At 46.8% G+C, this 20,004-nt stretch overlaps 1 protein-coding gene across 15 annotated transcripts in view; it reads left to right on the forward strand.

Annotated features, from left to right (window-relative positions):
- The first annotated feature begins 737 nt into the window (after positions 1 to 737).
- Positions 738 to 20,004, forward strand: part of TSC1 (TSC complex subunit 1) — a 44,634-nt gene continuing 25,367 nt past the window's right edge. The window contains exons 1-7 of one of the 15 annotated variants that reach the window (XM_036239131.1): positions 751 to 896; positions 9,682 to 9,744; positions 10,422 to 10,450; positions 11,534 to 13,543; positions 13,732 to 15,800; positions 17,013 to 17,116; positions 18,172 to 18,324. In XM_036239131.1, coding sequence (XP_036095024.1) covers positions 15,695 to 15,800; positions 17,013 to 17,116; positions 18,172 to 18,324 — 363 coding nt within the window. In that variant the 5' untranslated portion in view covers positions 751 to 896; positions 9,682 to 9,744; positions 10,422 to 10,450; positions 11,534 to 13,543; positions 13,732 to 15,694. Of the gene's footprint in view, positions 897 to 1,465; positions 9,529 to 9,681; positions 9,745 to 10,421; positions 10,451 to 10,615; positions 10,788 to 11,070; positions 13,544 to 13,731; positions 15,801 to 17,012; positions 17,117 to 18,171; positions 18,325 to 20,004 lie in introns of those variants that run through there. The other 14 variants (XM_036239136.1, XM_036239128.1, XM_036239135.1 and 11 more) reach the window with 14 other exon arrangements.

The raw sequence follows: 20,004 nt of genomic DNA on the forward strand, positions 1-20,004 counted from the left end.
TGAATCTTCACGAATATTATGCCCACTTCGCAGAGGAAGAAAGCGAGGCTCGGAGGGCTTCCAGACTTGTCCAGGTTTACAGCTAGGAAGCAAGCAGCACAGGACAATACGAGTTACGAGGCTGAGGTTTTGATTTTTAAGCCGCCTGCTCGGATCAGGGCGGTTTCCACAGATGTCGTGATCAGGTCTTGAGGGGAAGCAACCAGAGGGCAGAAGCCAGTGGTTCTTCACAGTCCCAGACGTGGGCTTCTGCCAGGAAAAGACAGGTGCCCTGATACCGCGTTTCCCTCCTCCCCTAGGTCAGGCGCCACTCCTCGAAGGCTGCAACGCAGACCCTTTACCCCTCGCGAGCCCAGAGCTGCATCTCGCTGGCTGGGGACCCGGTCCGCGAAACAGAAAGAGCGGAGGAAGGGGAGGGCGCCCCCCCAACCACACCCAGCCGGGCGAACTTGTTTACGCCTCTTGCACAGCCCCGCCCGCCGGCGGCCACGTGACCTCCGCCCCGCCCCCCCCCCCGGCCCTCTCGCGTGGCTCCTCCCGCCACGCCGGCCCTTCTTTCTGCCTCCTTGGGAGTCACAAGATCGCTCGGCCCGGGATCCCTCCGCCCGTCCCCGCCCCCCTGCCTTTCAAACGCTCCTTGGCGTTTCTTCTCGACGGGTCATCATCACCAGTAATGAAAGGGACGGCCTTCGTGGTCCGACGAGGCCGCCGACCGCGGCCGTCCGTCCTGCGGTTCGAGGGGGACGCGCGGCCCCGCTAGGGACTCTTTTCCGTGGCGGAGGTTGCGGGCAGCCGCGGCCGTTTCACGCGGAGGGAGGTGCTGTGCGTCCAAGATGGCGGCGCCCTGTAGGCTGGAGGAACTGTGAGGTAAACAGCTGAGGGGGAGGAGACGGTGGGTGAGTATGGGGGTGTCGCCCCCTCCTTTTCACGAGGGCTTCTCGGGGCGGCCCAGGCACCATGACCTCAGTCGGGGAGGTCTGGGGGGGCTGGGGCAGGGAAGCTCACTTGCTGGGGAGGGGACCCCGCGAAGGGGGTCCGGAAAGCTTTCCCCTCCCTCTGCTTACGCGCCGTCCCCGGTGGGGCCCGGCCGGGCCGGCGCGGCCCCGGGGAGGGGAGGCGGGCCGGGCCGGCGCCTCGGGCCTCCTCGGCGGCCGAGGGGACGCGCGGATGCTCTCGCGGGCCGCGCAGCCGACGGCAGGGCTGGGGCGAGCCCCCGCGCCCGCCGCTCCCTCGGCGGGGTGACAGGTTCCCGAGGGGCGCGAAGGGCGCGGGAGAGGCCGGCGGCCGGAGGGCCGCGGCCGCGGGCGGGCACGGGCCGGTCCCCGGGCCCGGCGCGGGGCGTCGGGGCCGGGGCGGGCGAGAATGAATGGAGGCTGCCTGTGGGCGCCGGGGGCTCGCGGCGGCTCGGCGTCCCTGCGGACGGCCGCGCGGCGGCGGCGCCTCGCTCCGGCGGCGCGTGTGGGTGTGTAATTGACGGTGAAAGACAGTTACCCAAAGTCTGCAGAGGCGATTCCGAAGGGACAGCTATCTGCCGAGCCACTCCTAGACGCCCATTCATTCATTTGGGGAACTGCAGGGCCACGAGCCTGCCGTCAGGGAGACCTTAAAGCTCTTCGCGTCTCGCGTTGAAGAGTTCTGCTTGGCGTGTTTTGGATTTTGGGGGGGCGGGGTGCTCTTGGGAGGGGGTGCAGCCCTCCTAAGTAACAACCACAGCTCACGTCTGTGGAGCGCTCGCTGTCATCAGAGCTGTGCAGTCGTCATCTCCTTTCCTCCTCGCGACAAAGGGAGTAAGTAGGCAGCCCCTGCTCATGCCTCCATTTCTCAGATGGAGAACCTGAGGCCCCGAGAGGTTAGGGCAGCTTGCCCAAGGTCACCCCTCTAGGAGTATGTGAGCCGGGACTGGATCTGGGGTCTGACCCATTCTAAGACTGTGGGCCTGCCATTATTTATACCCACACGGCTCTCATTTATCTGTTATTTGGTCAAAGCTGGCCCGTCCTAATCAAGTGATTAGAATTAATCAGGTAGCCAGGTTTGTGCCCAAGTGCATGTGTGTGCGCGCGTGTGCGTGTGCATGTGTGTGTGTATGTGTATGTTTTGAAGAAAGGTGCACTTGGTTATATGCCTCAGCTTTTGTTGGGGATGGTAGTGTCGTGTATGCTCAAAACAGCCTGGAGAGTAGTTGATGTTTTACGAAACGGATGAGTTTATTGCGGAAAGAAGTCCTGCTAAAATCCTTGCTGGGTTTGTTTTTTATAGAAAGCATAGAAATAGCATTTCACTTTACATAGAGTAAGCTGTAAAAGTACTAAAATAGACTAATACTCTTCTGAGATACTTTGATTTATAATTTTGAGATCAACTTGGAGGCATCTGAATTCCAACATGTTGGCAAAGTGGAGCCGTAAATCTCCAGAAGCGTTATAAAACCGGATCTTCTGGGAGCCCTTGATTTACAAAGAGCAGTCACCTGTGATTCTTAAGGTGCCCGTTCCTGAGTAAACTTGGAGTATGCAAATGTGAACACTGATTTAGGGTTGTGCAGGGGAGCGCACCTAACAGTCATGCATCAGGCAAATGAGGCTCCTCACAATCATGGAGGCATTTTTTGCCATTGCCCTGGGGAGCTGCAGAATCTTCTAACCACCTGGTGTAAACTTAAGGGGTATTTATAGAAGATGTAAATGGAAAATATCCTCTTACTAAAGTTAATATCTTATCCAAAACACTCTTACCTCACGTGCCTGGAAGGGCGGATGATGTAAGCTTTCTTTGCTTCGCACATTTCCTGGTGTCACAAAGACTTGGTATGCTCCTGAATTCCTACTAGACAGACTCCTAGGCGGCTCTGCGCTTTCTTAACCTGTTTTCCTTAAACTGGAGCATCTCGGATCCTGTGATTCAGTCGTACTCTCCCTCACTGGGCGAAGCGCAGAGACCTCTGATTCTGCCGCTGTCCTGGTGTAATGCGAGCCCTGCTGTGGCGGCCTGCTTTCATTTGTGAGAGGAAACCAACCAGTCTTACTAGGACAAATCAAATGTATACCTGTCGATGTGATGGCTACAGAGTCATGAAATTGCCAGAAACAAGGCATCTCCAACAGTAGTGTGTCCCAGAACCGCCATTACAGATGTGAGACCCCACGGTAGGCAGAACTACGCGTTTGGTCCCGGAGGACACCCTGGATATGTATTTTAGAAGAAGTCAGAGGTGATTCTGATGTGCACTAGAGATTGAGGACCAGTGGCTTGAAGTTTCGATTTGGCTCTTTTTCTTTTAATTTATAATTTATTGCAGAGACATTTCTTAAAATAGCTTCTGACCTCTGGCGTGTGTAGTGGTGGGTGAATTTTGGGCTCTGAATTACAGCCGACTTGATCGTATAGCTCTCTTTTTCAGAATTTGTTAGTATAGGTATGTTCTTTTCTGGGTTCCAGGGCCATAGTGGATTGAAATTAGCTTCTCCTGTAATTAATTGGTTATTCTTGGATGCAGATGAGCCAAATGCAGCAATACAGCAACGATTTCAAGCTTTTCTAAAAGTCAAATAGCTTTCAACTTTGAAGAAGTCACTTAGGTTCACTGAGCCTCAGGTTCTTCATCTGAAAGAAGAAAGTTGGATTGTAAATTAGAGTATTTCTGAGTCTAAATTTCTGTGATTTTAAAGCCCTTCTTGGGGCTTTAAATATTGTCTAAATTGAATCAGTGTTAATGGCTTTATAATAAAGCAGATTGGTAACTTTTAGCTTAACCTGTTGAGTGATGGATGACCTGTTTATCTTTTCCTTTATATCACATTAATTTTTAAAAGGTAATTTGCTATAAGTTCCTGGTTATAAATCTCTCTTTGAGAGATTAGTTTTATTTGTATTAGTTTTGTTTGTTATTTAAGTAGCAGCAATCGTGGAAGAAAAGTATACTTAGTAGCATTCAGACCTGTAACTTTTTGCTTAAAAACATTATCTATGTATATACAATTAGTATACACTCAAACACTGAGTTTCCCCCCTCAGTGTTTAATATAATTTAATTTGCATGAAGTACTCATTTTTTTTCCATTTAAATTGGTCTGAAAGAGGTCTGCCATCAGCAATTTGAGATTATTCTTTCTCTGATTTACTTTTTATGCCTATAATTACTTTTTATGCCTATAATTACTAGAAATTAATAATTTAATGTCTAATGTCTTTTTTGGGGGAGAGAATAAAAATATCAACATCTGCATCTGTACCTGTGTATACATCTATCTTTCTATCTCTATGCATCTGTTCATTCTCAGGCCCTTGCTAATTTTTCTTGTCCTTTGTCAGGGCCAACTTTTGTTCTATACAGGGAAGTAGCAAAAAGTGACAATACTTTTTAAGGTTGAATGAATTCAGATTGTCATCTAATGAGTAAAGAGCCTTCAAAACCAAGCTTTGATACAAAACAAGGCATGGTAGTTCCTGGCCGAGAGCTCACAGGTCATTTTGTAAGAATAGTGGCAGTAGAGGCCAGGAAGTATTTGAGTAATGAGGGACAAGCTTGCCCTTCTTTTGGTGAGGGAAGACACAGTGGGGAGTGATAAAGAAGAACAGATGTGGTGACCTTAGTGTCTGGGTCATTCTGACCTGCTCTGCTTGGAGTGGTTCCCACAGCACAGTAACAAATGTGAAGTGTATCCATGCTAAGTTTATCAAATGGTTGTGTCAATGTTTCAAATACAAGTTTTGGAATGGATAGACTGCCGAGCTTTAGGTACCCAGCTACTCAGCCGTTCCTCTTGTTTAGTAGTAATATTGTTATAACACAGTTTATATTTATTGGGCACTTAGGAACCAAACACATATGGTCCTATTAATTCTTTCTACAGCCTTAAGAGACAGAGTCAGGAGATGAGGAAACTGATGCCTCAGGTCAGTTATTCGTGAGTTACAGAGCTGGGATTGAACCCAGTTGGTTGACTCCAGAGCCCCCCAATTTAATATTTCACAGTGTTAAACTGCCTGAAACTGTTCATCTCATAAACTAACTCACAGGTCACTGGTCCTTAACTCTTTTGGGGGCTCAGTTCCTCTCTGAAAATCTATGGGAAACTGTGCACCAAATATCCCTTCCCGTCCCATCAGCTTTCCCCCTCCCCCAAAATCTTACAGGTATGACATTTCAGATATGACTTAGGAACTTCGTATACCCAGCTTGAAGCCCAACTGATCATTGTGGATAGATTAATGCTCTTAAAAACGGATTTAGGCTTTACAAAAAACAATGTTGCTTTTATTTATTTATTTTTTTGACCAGTGGGTAAGAAAGGCCTTAAAGATGAGTCTATGTTCTGTTGTGTTGTAAGTCACTGTGTTAAAATTCTGTGTCACAAGATTATTCACACTTCACTGGCGGTTCAACCTCAGGTGCCGCACTGAAGTGAGCGGTGGAGAACTCGGGCGCCTGACCCGCCGAGTGCCTGCCGGGCGTGCCGTTCGGTCTGCGCTGGTGCCCGGAAGAACTCCATTGGTTTGTTTTCCACTGTTTATGTGCTATCTATTTTTTTCCTTTGAACCTCAGAGTATGTATAATCTATGTATATATTTATTGAATGTTTTTGCCTTCATTCTTCTTTCTTCTTCCTAGACCAGTGGTTCTCAACCTTCGGTAGGCATCAGATTCACCTAGAAGACCCCACTCCCAAAGTTTCTGATTCATTGGCCTGGGGCAAGGCCCACGAATTAGCACTGCTAACAAATTCCAGGTGACACTGATGTTGCTGGTGTGAGGGCCACATCTGAGAATTGCTGCCCTAGACTAACGAACCCTGGCTCTTTATTCCATGGATATTTCTGTTTCTGTCCTGTTAACTTGAAACCTAAAGAAATCTTACAGTTTGCTCAGATTTCTTTTTTAGGGGGAGCTCTGTATAGGGAGCTATGGAAACATACATGATATCTGTCTGACCTGTATTTTCTTGGTAAATAATTTTGTTCACACTAATAGAAAGTCAAAGCTTAAGAAACATTATTATAGACGAGAGATCCTTACCAAAATCAGGCTCTGTCCCTGCAGGCAAGTGACTAAAGGATTCACTGTTGAAATAGGGTGCAAGCTTCAGCAGATTGTCCGTCAAGGTCCCTAATTGGCAAAATTCTGAATGGGGAATCGGGAGCTCTCCTGCCCCAGCTTGTGTGACCTTGAGAGGGACCGCAACTGCTGAGCCTGTTCAGGTCACATGTGACTACACGCCTTGGCAAGTTTTTCCATCAGCTGTTTTACTCACATACTAAGGAGCGTTTCCTACCCCTTTCTCTTTCCTTCCGTGTGTTTGTAGGAAGAGTGAATTGGCGCTGGTGTTTTACCTTTTTTGGATGCACTTGTGCCGAAGGCAACTTTGTTCACTTGATAGAATATTACTCTGAGAAATCACTTTAGAGGCGAGCTTGATAGTTTCACAATGTCTTATTAGCATGATAGTACCTGTATTATTAACATAATCACTTGCATCATTAACATAGTCCATCCTTTACATGTACTTGATAATGAAATAGTCCATCGGTGCCTGAACCGGCGGCAGAATTGTCTTTGAGTTTTTACAGATAAAAACCTGAGATAGAAATCAAGTCAGAATGAAGAGATGTCTGCGTTCGTTTTATATCCATAGTCATGTTTTTCTTCATAGACGAGTGTGCCCAGAATGATCTCAGGTAATGTGCTGTGCAGTTACCTATTTTACATGATTTGCAGTTCCGGGACTCCTAGGGATCAGAAGGCCACACACAACACTGGCTTTCCAAAGTCTGAATAGTCGGCAGGTATTTTCAGATGAAGTACTTTCTGCAGGCATTTCAGGTACCTGCCGCTAGTATTCATAAAGGTGTGTGCAGCTCTGAGCCCTCTCACAGCTCGTGGTGCGTCTGACCGAGGGCAGAGAGATGTGACGGCTATGTACACCTGTGATGCCGGAGTTCGTGTACAGTTCCAGGTACACAGCCATCGATCTGTAAACACCTAAAGAAGGAAATTAAAGCAAACTGTGGCAACAAATTGACCGATGTTCCTTCTGTTTGATCTCAAATACTAAAGCACAGAGCCCTCATCCTCCCCAAGCCGTTTGCTTTTATTCAGAAACACTGCTCGTGGAAGTGCAATCAGATGTTGCATTTGGGTGAGAGCACCACTTCAAACTCTTGAAGAGGAAAAATCTAGATCTGGGGACTTGTTTCTTTTTTAATTTGGCTTTTGAGGCTAAAAACATGGATTGACCTTGTTATGCTCTGACAGGTGCTTCCGTCCATACCCCTTGCGGAGTGGGGGGGTGGGGTACACATCTTTGAGAAGGGTCTTCTCCATTCCTTACTTCTGATCAGGAAGTTCACAGGTCACATTTCTCTTGACTGACCAGAACGATTCTCCCCAGCGGCACCTCCGTAGGGCCGGATTTAAATATAAGTTAATACGAGGATAAACACTTACAGACAATGGGTAACGGCAGTGGCCTTTGACTTGCCAACCTTACACTGATGCTGGTTTGTTACCAGTACAGGTTTTTAGCGTAGTCATAAAAACGCTTCGAAGGCCTAATGTTCCTCATGGGACAGAAAACACTCTGACTTCCTGTGCCAGTGCTGCTCTCTAGGACGGCGATCTCAGCTGGGCAGGTTGCAAGTCTAAGTGACACAAAGAAATGCAGGCCGCTAAGGGCACCCTTGCTGTAGATGTTCCTTTTCAGGTCAAAGATCCGCCTGGGATTAACTGCAAGAGGAAGTCTGTGTAACTCACTGGACTAACAGCTGGTTTTAATATTCTGGAGACTAGAGGGTCCCATGTTTTAATTCCAGCTCTTTATGTGGTCGAGTGACTATGGCCGGGCATGCACTCCTGTCCGGATGGCTTGGTCGGCCTGCCCCCAGCACTGACACAGGTTTGCACGCACCATCGAGGACCATTGGGGTTTAATGCCCAGAGCTTGCGCCACAAGGAAATTAGTTATCTTGTTGTCTGGAGCAAGAGGTTTAAATTGTTAGATCGTCACCCAGTCCACTAGGTCAGTTTCGACCTTGGCCAGGATGGTGTCGGGACGGGCTGGTTTCCACGCCCGCCGGTCCCAGTGTGATCAGGTGCGCGTGGTGTAAGAGGCTCAGCTTTCATGCTCTGCATTCAGCCCTGGGATGGCTGCCAGAGAAGCTGGTGAAACCCTTGCTGACCTAAACAGGGTCTGTTTGCCTTTTGTGTGTCAGAGCTGAAATGGGCCCCGGTGGCCGTGGGTGGACCAGACAGGCTCTGTCCTCATGGAGTTTACAATCTGGTGGTCAGCCGTACCTAAGTATATTTTGAAGGGCCCACATTTTAAAAGCAAACCAGAATGTATGTATGTATAGATACTCATATTTAAAGTAGATATTTACTATGTGGTAATTTGGACAGAAAGAGGAAGAAAGAAATGATAGCTGTTCACAAATATTTTATGCTTGTCGTGTGGAAGGATTAAAGTTGTACTCTTTTGAAGGCAGGATTTGGCTTTGTTCACTTATTAAAGAAGTATTTTAACTCCTAGCATTTAATCAAGTACCGTAGGTCCTCGCTTAGCATCACCAATAGGTTCTGTGACCTTAGGCAGAACGACGTAATGAAACCAGTTTTATCATAGGCTGATGGGTATAAACAGGCGTGGAGTTCGCAGCATCTCGTCAGCGTTCTAATGAAAGGGTGCCAAACGAGAGAGCGCGTTGTTCGCGGCCCTGTGCTCCCGGACACGGGGAGCTGCCAGGGACCCAGTGCTGAGTAAGCTGCTTTCTCCCTGGGTGCAGCTTCCGCTCTAGTGAGAGGGACATGGTCAGTAACTAATTACACTTATTTAATTGGGTCGTGGTAAGTGACACAAAGAAATACAGGCTGCTAAGGGTACATAACGGGACCTGACCTAGTCTGGGGCTTGGGAGTGGAGGGGCTCTGGTGAAGCAAATGTGTAAGCCGACATTTTAAGGATGAAGGCTTGCCTTGGGAGGGGACAGGGGTGGAGTCTCCCACGCACAGGGTCAGCAGGTACATGGTCCTGAAGTGGGGTCGAGAGTGGCTCGGCTGCGAGACGGAGAGGCTGGCGGCGCTGGGGAGCAGGGAGAGGGGGAGCGTGTCGGGCGAGGAGGCGACGCAGGCCCACTAAGGGCGTTGCTGGCGCTGGACTGTCCCGGGGCTCCTTGAGTCTGTCCTCTGTGCTACACACTGTGCCCAGGGCTCTAGGGTGCATCTCTGTAACCCCTACAGCCTTGGGGGGAAGATGCCATTGCTCCTCTCGCCTCGAGTTGACGGAACTTAAGGTTAGATGTGAGAGGTGGAAGACGAAGAGCCAGGTTAGCTGTAAGTGGCAGAGCTGGGGCCTCGGCTGGGACCCTCTGCTCCCACGGCGCGCCCTGCCCATCCTCTGCTGCCCAGTTGTTTATAGCTCTGATAAACAGACTTAACGGAAGGCAGAGATTATAAGTTCAGCACAAGGTAAAGAATCTTCCAGCAACCAGCTATTCGGAAACATACACAGGGAGAGGCACGCGTGCCCCGTGATCGTAAGTGCTCATTCCCGTGGAAGGCCGATGGCCACCTGTCAGGGACGAGTAGAAGGAGGTCGGACAGAGGAACCTAGTCTTCCTCTGACCGCGTCTGGGTTACTTCACTGTATGATTATTATGTTCACACATACGGTTTTCTTTTCTCTTCAGTGACCATGAAAGACACCAGGTTGACAGCACTGGAAACTCGCTTACCAATTGTCCCCAGAACAGGTAAGGCTTCGCTTCAGCACACTGGTTAGGGGAAGACACGGACTCGGTCATCTCGACCGCGGTCGTGCTGTGCAGAGGTGTCGCTCTGCATTCAGGATGCCACGTTTCTGGTGTTAGCTGCTTGCCGGGAACTGGGCCCTCCATGGTATGAAGTAATTGGTCAATTACTGATGACTTCCCAATTGCTTATTCAGTGCCGAGCACTGTTAGAGGCATTGCACGTGTCATTTATTTTCTTCTTTTGGTGCACCCCCATTTTACAGATGTGAGTTGGGCTCTGAGACGGCATGCGGTTTCCCCAAGGTCGTACACCTAGTGCCTGGTGGACCATGACCAGTCAGTTATGTCTAGCAGCAAAGTCTGGTTTTAATCACTGAATTAAATCGAAGCCTGTTTGCCGCAGCGTCATTTAACTAGTGTAGAGGGTCTTGAGCAGGCCGTCTCGGAAGTGCTCTCGAGTCTATACATGTGAAGCCGGTGTGCATCAGATGTACCGCCTGGGTCCTTACCTGCTCTGCGGGGGGCCTGGGCCTCGGGATCGCTTCAACTAGTCAGGTGGTTCCAATGTACATCTTGGGCCAAGAACCTGAGTTAGCGTTTACACCTTAACGTGACTTTATTTGCTGGTTGTCTTAATTCATTTTTTGGGATGAATTATATGCTATTGTGATTTCCAGGAACTGGAGAATTCTCAGAGTCCCAGAGTGTATCCTTTGTAAATATCGAGGCGCTGGCATTTCTGTGGAGATGAGTTTAGTCTTAGTGACCTGGCCGATCACCGGGCTGTAATTTTGAGTTTACTTGCAGGAGTGCCCAGTGCGTCTCTCGGGAAGGGTGTAGGGAAGCCGGGGGAGGGGGATGGGGAGGGGGAGGGGTTGGTCCGCTGTCTTTATACACAGGTGGCTGGTGGGATTCATTAGCTGGCTCACTGGTTGCCGTTTGCTACGTACCGTCACTGTCTGCCTCACTCGCACCGTAGGAAGTGTGGGACAAGCAGGGATGTTCGCCTTAAAGATCAGCACATGTTCACAGACAAGGGCTTGGTACGCAGGTGGGCTGGAGAAGATGGGGCAGCGTTGTTCTCTCGCGAGCAGGGGAGGCTTTCCAAGTTTGACATTTCATTTCCAAATTTTTTGCGTGTATGTAGCAACACAGCCCCCTTTTTAGAAATCCACTGGGTGTGATGGTCAGGTGTTTGTATCATTGAGGCCCAAACTGAGTATCACACATTGTACATCTCATATTTTATTAAACATTTTTTTTTTATTATTACAGTCGTATTACATTTTAGTAGCCAGATTTTGAAAGTTCGAAATTTTACTGCAGGAAAAACATTTTGTCAGCACTGCCAGCTGCTAGGTTGCTCCTGTGGTCACGGCGGTGCACGCGTGTGATGCCGACGGTCAGTAGACATTCGTCTTCAGCCGCCACGTGCGGTCCCATCAGCCATCTTTTTGGACAAAGCAAAATACAATGCAGGAGCATTCCTAGTAGGTGGTTTTCCAGAAAGAACAGTAGCCGGGATTCATAGCTTGGGCAAGCCGCAGAGATCCTTCATCTTTAGCTACTAAAAATTGTTGGCAAACCATAACGATCATTTTGACAAGCTTTTTTTTTAAAAAAAGAAAAAATGCTGGCCTTCATAGACACAAAAGTATAAGAAATTGTTTTTGTACAGTGTTTTTGTAAAGCCTGTTTTGAAATTTGATTAGTGAGTACGAAATGTGTTTATTTATTTTTTCTTAATGTTTTCTTCATATTCTTTATATTCTTTATGTTTGGCTTGAAGATGACTTATGGATATTGAGTGTGATTTTGGATTTTTTTCATGTCTTAAAATCGAGATGACAGTTAGACTTTTTTTTTATAATTCATCCTCACAAGATGTGAAGTATTCCCAAACATGACTTTTTCTTGAAAGACTGACTAAAGCTTAAATGCAGTTCGTAGGATTATTTTGTTAGTTATAAATGCTATACACCAATTCTGTAAATGTTAAAATTAAAATATAATTTAATTTCTGTCATCTAGTCAGATGTTATTAAAATTTTTGTAAATATTTGACTCACAGTAATCACTGTTACTTATAAAGTTATCTTGCTAATCTACCCTCATGATATTCATGTTATTAAATATATTTAACTAGTTGAAAGTTCTTGTTTTTGAATATAAAAACCACGTCATTAACTGAAGCGTTTATAATAATTATACATTTATACTCAAACTGATACAATTTCACCATATAAAGCACAAAACGTGGATGTTGCTTCCGGAACGTTTACCGGTATCGGAAAGTGATTATCGAGAGCGTTCGGGGCCAGAGGGAACAGTGAGCGCAGAGGCCTCGGGCAAGGACCGGTGGTCCCGGGTTTGAGGAGACGGAGCCTGGAGCAGCGGGGCGGACAGGCAGAGAGATGCGGGGGGACCGCCAGTTTGTAAGTGGCCGAACCGTTGGGAGCCTGACAGGCCACTCATGAGTTTGGCTCTCGTTAGCTCCACGGGAAGCCACTGAATGATTGTAACGGGAGTGATAGATTCTGATGTCCGTGTTTCAGTGCAGAGTCTCGTGATTGTTCGGTGGCTGAGGAATCGCAGGAGGGCAGGAGTATGAGCCGGGAGGATGGCGGGCGAGGCTGCTGCCCTGTTGTCTCCACGGGGAGCTGATGGGAGCTTGGACTGGGCCACGGACCAAAGGGACATCAGTGGGTCTGCCAACGGGTTAGGTATGCGGAGAGTGGGGACGGTTGCTTTAGACCGATGCTCCTGCCTTTTACCGAGGTCCAGAAGACTGGCAAGGTGGACAGGTTTGGGGGTAGGTGGTGGGTGTCGAAAGTCATGGCTTCTTAATAGAAATAGCACCATCCATAGTGCTGTGCTGTGGCATTTGACCACTAGAGGTAATATCAAAGTTCATGGACTGTTGCTTCGACATGGCGATGCAGAAATGCATTAACCCAGACGCTGCCTTTTGGCTTCTCTATTGTCTGTGCTTGGTCATTTCCAAAATGAAAGAGAGACTTTCACAGCCCTACGTGGATGTCGTATGTACCTGTGATGCTAACCTTTAAGAGATCTTTGCTGGCGACTCTTCCGTGGGCCATAGCGTGTGCTGAACACGTGTGCGTCTCACCCGCCCCCACCCGGTCCAGTCCGAGCTGGCCCCTCCCCGCTTTGCGTTCCCTCCGTGTCCGTCTCCTGCCTGGGCGCCTGTCATTCTTCATCGCGCTTGCCGTCTGCCTTCCCTGTGTAGCCCCTGCACTTTGGCCCTCAAGAAATATTTGAACGAGTATAAAAAGGGGAAGATGATCCAATTATAGGACCCGTCCCAAAAGTCACAATTTCTCATAAGGGCTTTTTGGAATATCAAAAGTCCTCGAACTTGGGTCTCTTAAACGAAGAATCTCACACAAAACCCAAGATTTATATTTTTTTCTGGGGATCAGGAAATGCGATCGAAAGGTAGAATTTAAGAACCAAAGAGAAAAACTCGTTGCCGAAAATGTTATAATGTGTTTTAGGTAAAACTTTAATCTTGCCTTCTGTCGAGCTTTTGGAAAGAGTAGACCTCAGAAACCAGACTTTTACACCTAAATCATATTTACAAACTGAAAAACAAGCTCAATAGTCCAAGCCGGTGAGCCCTGACTATCGCCAAGTCGACTGGACGGGCGCCATCTTTGTTTAGAATTGAGCTCATGTCGCTCTGTGCTCTGGGCTGCCTGCGTTTGGAGGGACGTGTCGGGAATGACTGTCTTCTGGTTACACACAAGAAACTCAGTCTCACTAGACAGTTAACCAGGTGAGTAGCAATTTTATTGGGACAAGACCAAACTTAGGGACAAAATACTTTTAAATCTGAGAATCCTTTGTGTAACCTGGAGTAGAAATGAGTGTGGGGCCGGGAAGGTAAATGTGCTTTATTGAAAAGTCCTCATGAAAGTAGTATCCTGAAGATTTTGATCCGTTTTCTTTCTGATGATAATACAGGTGCTGCTCCGAGTGCTTTTTATGCAGGTACTGTGCCAAGTGTGCGACATACATTATCTCATTTAATCCTCTCCAAGAGGAATCTTTGACTGGTTGGTGTTATCTTCACTTGAAAGTTTAATTTAATCCAACTTACAATAAGGTGAAATTTGTTTTTGTTTTCAGTTTTGAACTCTTTTATGATGATGTCTTATCAGTTGTAGTCTCAACCTTCTGAGCCCATTGAAATTCACTTCCTTCATGATTTACCTGCAAGGTTTATTGATGTTTATAGGGGTGAATCAGCAACTTCTTAAATCATGATTTGCTATCGAAAATGCATTTAGATACTTTAATTGATTTTTCTGGCTAATGAACTTCTGATTCACCAAGAGATGAAGTGGTCAGTATGTCAGTATGGCCGGGTTCAAATTAAACAGGAGCCTAGATGACAGTTAATACTGCCGGTTTCAGGGATCGTGGCTACTACCCTGAATTCAGCATCCTTGCGGGAGGAATTTAACTTTTTAGCATAGTGTTTCTCAAACAGCGCTTACATATCACCCATGTAAGAGTTGCCTGGGGTGCTTATAAAATGCAGATTCCTGGGCCCAAAATCCAGTTCTGAAATGGGCCCAGGAAATTGTATTTCTAACAAGCATTCCCCAGTGGTTTTGATAGACTCTAAAGTTTGAGAACTGCTAATTTGGCTTACTTAAAAAAAAAAAAAAAAAAAAAGGCAAGTAGAAAATAAGAATATATTTTAATATGGTTTCAAATGACATATATGTTTATTGGCCTGGGAGCTGGGCCACCTTGTGACCATAGCAAAATTATTTATCCTTTTTTAGTACCCATATTCTCATTCGTAAAAATAAAATTAATATCTGCTTGCCTCACAGAGTTGCCGTGAGGGTCAAAACCACAAGCTAGCTTAATGTCACATTTAAGGGCTTGGGGCTTTGGAGTCGGGCAGATTTGGGCTCAGATTTCAGTTCTTCCTGGTTTTGCCTCTTGCTCGCTTTGTGACCCCAAGCAAATGGCTTGACTCTCGTTTCTGTCCCTGTGAAATGGGGACCAAAGAACAAATCACACAGCACTGGTGTGAGAAGTATATTCAACGATGTTTGTAAAATGTACGCAGTGCCTGTCTAATAAGTAGCTCTTATTACTTGTTTTTGAAAATAGAGCTTTGGAACCTAAAGTGGGGAAAAATACATAACTATGAATGTGGAGAGCCACCTGTGGGGGATGGGCTGGTTTTGTGTATATAAAGATGTAGCAACTGCCTCTCAACCGTAAAGAACTGAATTTTTGAAGGGTGAAGGTTTGTCCTGATGGCCCTGCTGCTTGCCTGTAACCAGTGGCACCTGGGTGTATGGTAGACATCCAGGATGAGCAGCGTATACCGAAAATAGAGAAATGACCCCTGATTCAAACTGGGCATCGACCTTAGGGACTGGTGACCTAACCAGGTATACTAACTTTTAGACATCGATGTGATTGTCAAGAAGAAAATGGTAAGCTTTTAGTTATTCTTCTGAAAATAAATCATCTACTTTTTAGGTCGGTGATTCGAAACAGAAACATAATCTTAGCCAAAACCACAAGGTCGAATCAGAAGTAGGAGTAAAACTTAGATTTGGTTTTTTTAAATGAAGTTGCTTTGATGATCAGTTCTGACTGGTTTCATTTTTTAGGTTTTGCTCTGATTGTTGCATTCCATAAAACTCTTTATAAATTTGTCAGAGATAGAATTATTCACACACCCTAGCCTCTTTTACCAGCAGAGCTCTGGACCAACTTCTCATGGCACTGAACACGTGCTCTGGTTTGTCTTGCAGGTAGTGTTTGTGGGGGAAAAATGGGACCATTTTGTCACTCTGCCTCTTCCTTTTCCTCAGTCTGGTAGTGGCACCAATGAAGAGCCTTCGGAGTCTTTAAGGAACACCCCGGACCCGGCACGGCACGTCTGTGTAAGATAATGGCCCAGCAAGCGAATATTGGGGAGCTGCTCTCCATGCTGGACTCCCCCGTGCTGAGCGTGCGAGACGACGTCACAGCCATCTTTAAAGAGAACCTCACTTCTGGTGAGCAAGCTCACACGTTCCGTTTCGCTTGCCTGCTAGTCGGAAGGGACTGACCTAGAGGTGACTAGACTCCTGCTGATAAATTCTGCTTTTTGGTTTTTTAAAGAGAGTCCGAAGCTACCAATAAAGAGCCCGGGCGGCTGGATTCACTCTGTGTGTGTTTTCAGCTTTTCATTGCGGAAATATTCCAATATACGCACAAACGTAGACATGAGACTCCCGTAGTGAACCCCACGAACCCGCACCACGGTCTCTGCCATTCGTGTTGTACCTCCCTGACTCTGCCCTACCCAGGTGTTTTAAGGCAGACTCCAGGTACATCGTGTCATCCGTAATCAAATACATACTTTTTAATATGAAAGACGCTTAACCTCTCTTTGATCAGAGGAATACAAATTTAAACGGTACCCTTTTTTGCTTACCAGGTTGATAAAACTCAAATATTGATCATAGAAATGGGCGTTGTTAGTGAGAGAGTAAATTGGTGTTCAGCCTAGCCTTTTCAGAGTACTTACTGTCAGTTTAAAAACACGTGTCATTTGGCCCACTTACAAAAGTCTATAGTTCACTATAGCCTTGAATGAAATACAGTGAAAAACTGCAAAAAGCCAAGTGTCATTCAGTAGATAAATGGTTAAACTATGTAGAGCACACAGAGGAGGACAGGAGGTTGGTCAAGAGAAAGCCAGAGGTCACAGATGCTGACATGGGAAGGGGTCAGCTCCTGCTTGTTAAGTGGAAAGCATACACATACAGCCTGTGGATATATGGACGTGGGGCTGTATGTGTGTGTGTGTGTGAGAGAGAGAGAGATTGATGTACAAGCAGGAAAAGTTTGAAAGGACGTGTGCCAAACCCAAGGGCATCCCGGCAGAGTGGGCTGGGAGGCAGGTGGTGGGGGACTTTCACTTTTATGCGGTCTCATGTGGTCTGAATTGTTAGCAGTAGACACAAATTATTTTTTTAAACTAAAAACACAGTGTTAAAGAAGATAGCATTCCATGCACTTGAATGGATATTTAGGCAAATAAACTTGGCATCATCTTGTTGTTAACCCTAAATTAATGTAAGGCAGCAGAAATACAGTACCCTAGATGTCTTTGGGTAGCACGTAAAGAAGCGTTTTCTGGATGTTGTGACAGGTAGCTATTTGAAGGAAGTTTAGAATGTTAAAGGAAATAACTATCAGAAACTGCTCTTATTTTCATTTAGACCGTGGTCCGATGCTCGTAAACACCTTGGTGGATTATTACCTAGAAACCAATTCCCAGCCGGTATTGCACATCCTGACTACCTTGCAAGAGCCACATGATAAGGTAACTGCTGGGACGTAGTGTTAGGACGTTTACATCCTTGGCGAGCAGTGTGCCAGCTTTGCGCAACCCCCCCGTGCAGTCTCTGCAGAGCTCACTTCAGCTGCCGCGTGCCGCAGAGGATGTCTTTCCCACGTTGTAACCACGTGCAAAATAATTTGCAAGACCCAAGTGTCCTGAAAAGTTGACAGAACATTTCAGAGGCTTTTTAAGATCTTGCTGTTTAAAGAAACCTTGTCATCCCAGCATTATAATTGTACAATGCCAGTTCGATCCACGAGGTACCCCCCTCCCCCTTTAAACACATACTATGAGTAGGATTATTTGACTTTGAATCCACGTGGGAAGGTCTGTAAGCGCAGGTGGTTAATGGGCTGATTGACCAGTCCCGTTTCTCAGCACCAGGCACTGGGAAGTTGCCTTATGTGGTGTTTTTGCTACCAAGGCGCTGTAATAGCACACTTTGGGACGTCTCGACCTTGTGTGTGCTAGTGACTTTACTAGGCTTTGAAGGCCTCGCTATTGTCTGCCTTTTACAGGGCATCTTTTTTTTTGACTCTGGGCTGGATTTTAACTTCCACTACTACCTGATTCATATTTTGGGCCAAATCACATAGGTTGGGCACCTGTAGCTATAAGCTGCTTCCAGCGGGATGCCCTCGCAGCTTCAGCGACCTAGCCTGGGCTCGGGACCAGGGGTTATTGTAAGAAGCAGCCCACTCATACTGCAGGAAGAGGGCCCTGGAGGGCCGTCCTCTGGCTGGCAGACCTGCGGGTGGGGATCCTTTCTCAGGAGTGGCAAACTGGCTGCCCTCACTCAGGCCAAAAGCAGCTGTGTTTTCTTTGCCAATGCGGCTTAAGAAATCTCGAATTTGATCTCCACCTGCGTGACCCTTGCCTTTCACCAGAGGGAAGACCCGCGGGACCGGCACGCGGCACTGCCGCCCACGTTCGTGTTGGCCTCGCGGTCCCACGAGGACTCCCCCTGCTTCCCGTGACCCCCTACCCCCACCCCAGCGTCACTGAGATGTATTTCCCATGTTCTTTCACATTTTTAGCACCTCTTGGACAAAATGAACGAATACGTGGGCAAAGCCGCCTCTCGGTTATCCACCCTCTCGCTGCTGGGGCACGTCATAAGGCTGCAGCCGTCTTGGAAGCATAAACTCTCTCAAGCACCTCTTTTGCCTTCTTTACTAAAATGTCTCAAGGTACGACGTTTGTAAGAATTCGAGCGCAGTGGCTTTGTGAATGTCGTTTTTTCAAATGTCTAGTAACTTAAGGCAAGCTAGATTTTAGTTTTGAGAGTTTGAAGACTCCCAGGCAGTTGGTTTTTCTCACTCGGTAGCAGAGTTGGCACTTAGTAAGTTCTCAGGGCATCGCTGTGACCGTCGAATGTCGTCTGTCCCGGCAGACAGGGTCGCGGTTCGCTCAGACCGGTGCCACGTCATGCTATTCCAACCCTCTTTGAGTTCGTCGTTGTCCGGCCTCCCTCAGTTAAAAGTACGCTGGTTTGTCTTTGGGGAAAGCCCGTTTCTGCATTCCTTTGAGCTGATAGAAAAAGGGCTAAAAGGCTCTTTTAACCATTTAGGAGCCTGTTTAGTTGCAGCTCTAATCAGGTGCCCGCTGAGTCTCTGTTGTGTTAACTTCGGTGCGTCCTTCTACACAGGGAGTCTAACCTAAATAGAACAATGGTTTTCTTTGGACAGTGGCTTGCCGAGGTATTCACAGCTATTTGCTTAATCTGTTTGAGTTCCCGGACTCATTTCCTTTCTATAAAATGAGAAAGCGTGGTTAATGTTGCCCGCCGGTGCCTCCCAGAGACACGCGGACGCGCGGGTCCCCGGCGTATTTGCTGCAGAGCCGTGGCGCTTTCGGACCCGCCGGTGCAGCTTCGGCAAGCCGGTGTCTGTCTCTGCCAGCAGGGTGACCCTTATCATCCCTAGGGCGGGTCCCACAGAGTCCCACCGACAGGGTGTTGGAAAACACAAATGTAATGTTAAGAAAATACAGGAACGTAAGGTTTTAACAACTTAATTTTTTTTCAGCAAATGGATTGATGAGAATATAATCCAATTTTGAGGCACCATTTAGTTCAGATTGCAAAACTACTTAATCTTTTCCAAAAGGATGAGCCTTGATAATTACTCATGGAGTAGTACCCAAGCCTTAGTTAGAATGTTATAAAATTAAGGTTAGTCTTTTTTGCTGGAGCTCATTACATGTTCTTGATTTTCCTACCAATATTTAATGTTCTTAGAGATACCCGCCATGACAGAAGGTCTGGTTCTGATGTGAAAACTAAGTGAATTTAAAACTATTTCCAAACTTGTAGATTTCTTTTCCAGTAGGAGTCATGAATGTCTTAGGCTCCCCGAAGTCATTTGATTACTCCCTGGTTTCTTAAATTCGAATTCCAGTTACTTGGCAAACATTCATGATGTAATTCTGGGTCAGGTGAGCTGCTGTAGCTAGTCAGTCTTGTTGATTCATTATCCATTGAGTATTAAGTGTCTTCAATTGGCCTAACTTTATTGACTTCATATTTAAAACTAGCTGTCGTCAGCCGTCACTGTGTCTTTTTTTTATTTGCGGATTTCTGAATGCTGCTGTGAGGGTGAGCCATTAAGTAGACTCATTAGTGCTTTGCTCATTTCTTAAGTTCTGCTTCTGTTGTAATCCTTTAAAAAACAGTGTATTACTTGTCAATGCGTGATTTTTTTTTTTAACAGACTTTAAAAAGTAAATATTTTAGGATTTGGGTAAATGAACAAAAACAGCAGCATTCCTTTGTTCCGTTAAAAAGCAGCTTCCTGTTCTTCCTCCTTTGGGGTGAATGGGACACCCGCAGGCTTTAGGACAGGGAGTCACCAAGCCAAGCATGGCGGGTG

The sequence above is a fragment of the Rousettus aegyptiacus genome, unplaced genomic scaffold, assembly GCF_014176215.1.
Source record: "Rousettus aegyptiacus isolate mRouAeg1 unplaced genomic scaffold, mRouAeg1.p scaffold_m13_p_3, whole genome shotgun sequence".
In the NCBI taxonomy this organism is placed as follows: Eukaryota; Metazoa; Chordata; class Mammalia; order Chiroptera; family Pteropodidae; genus Rousettus; species Rousettus aegyptiacus.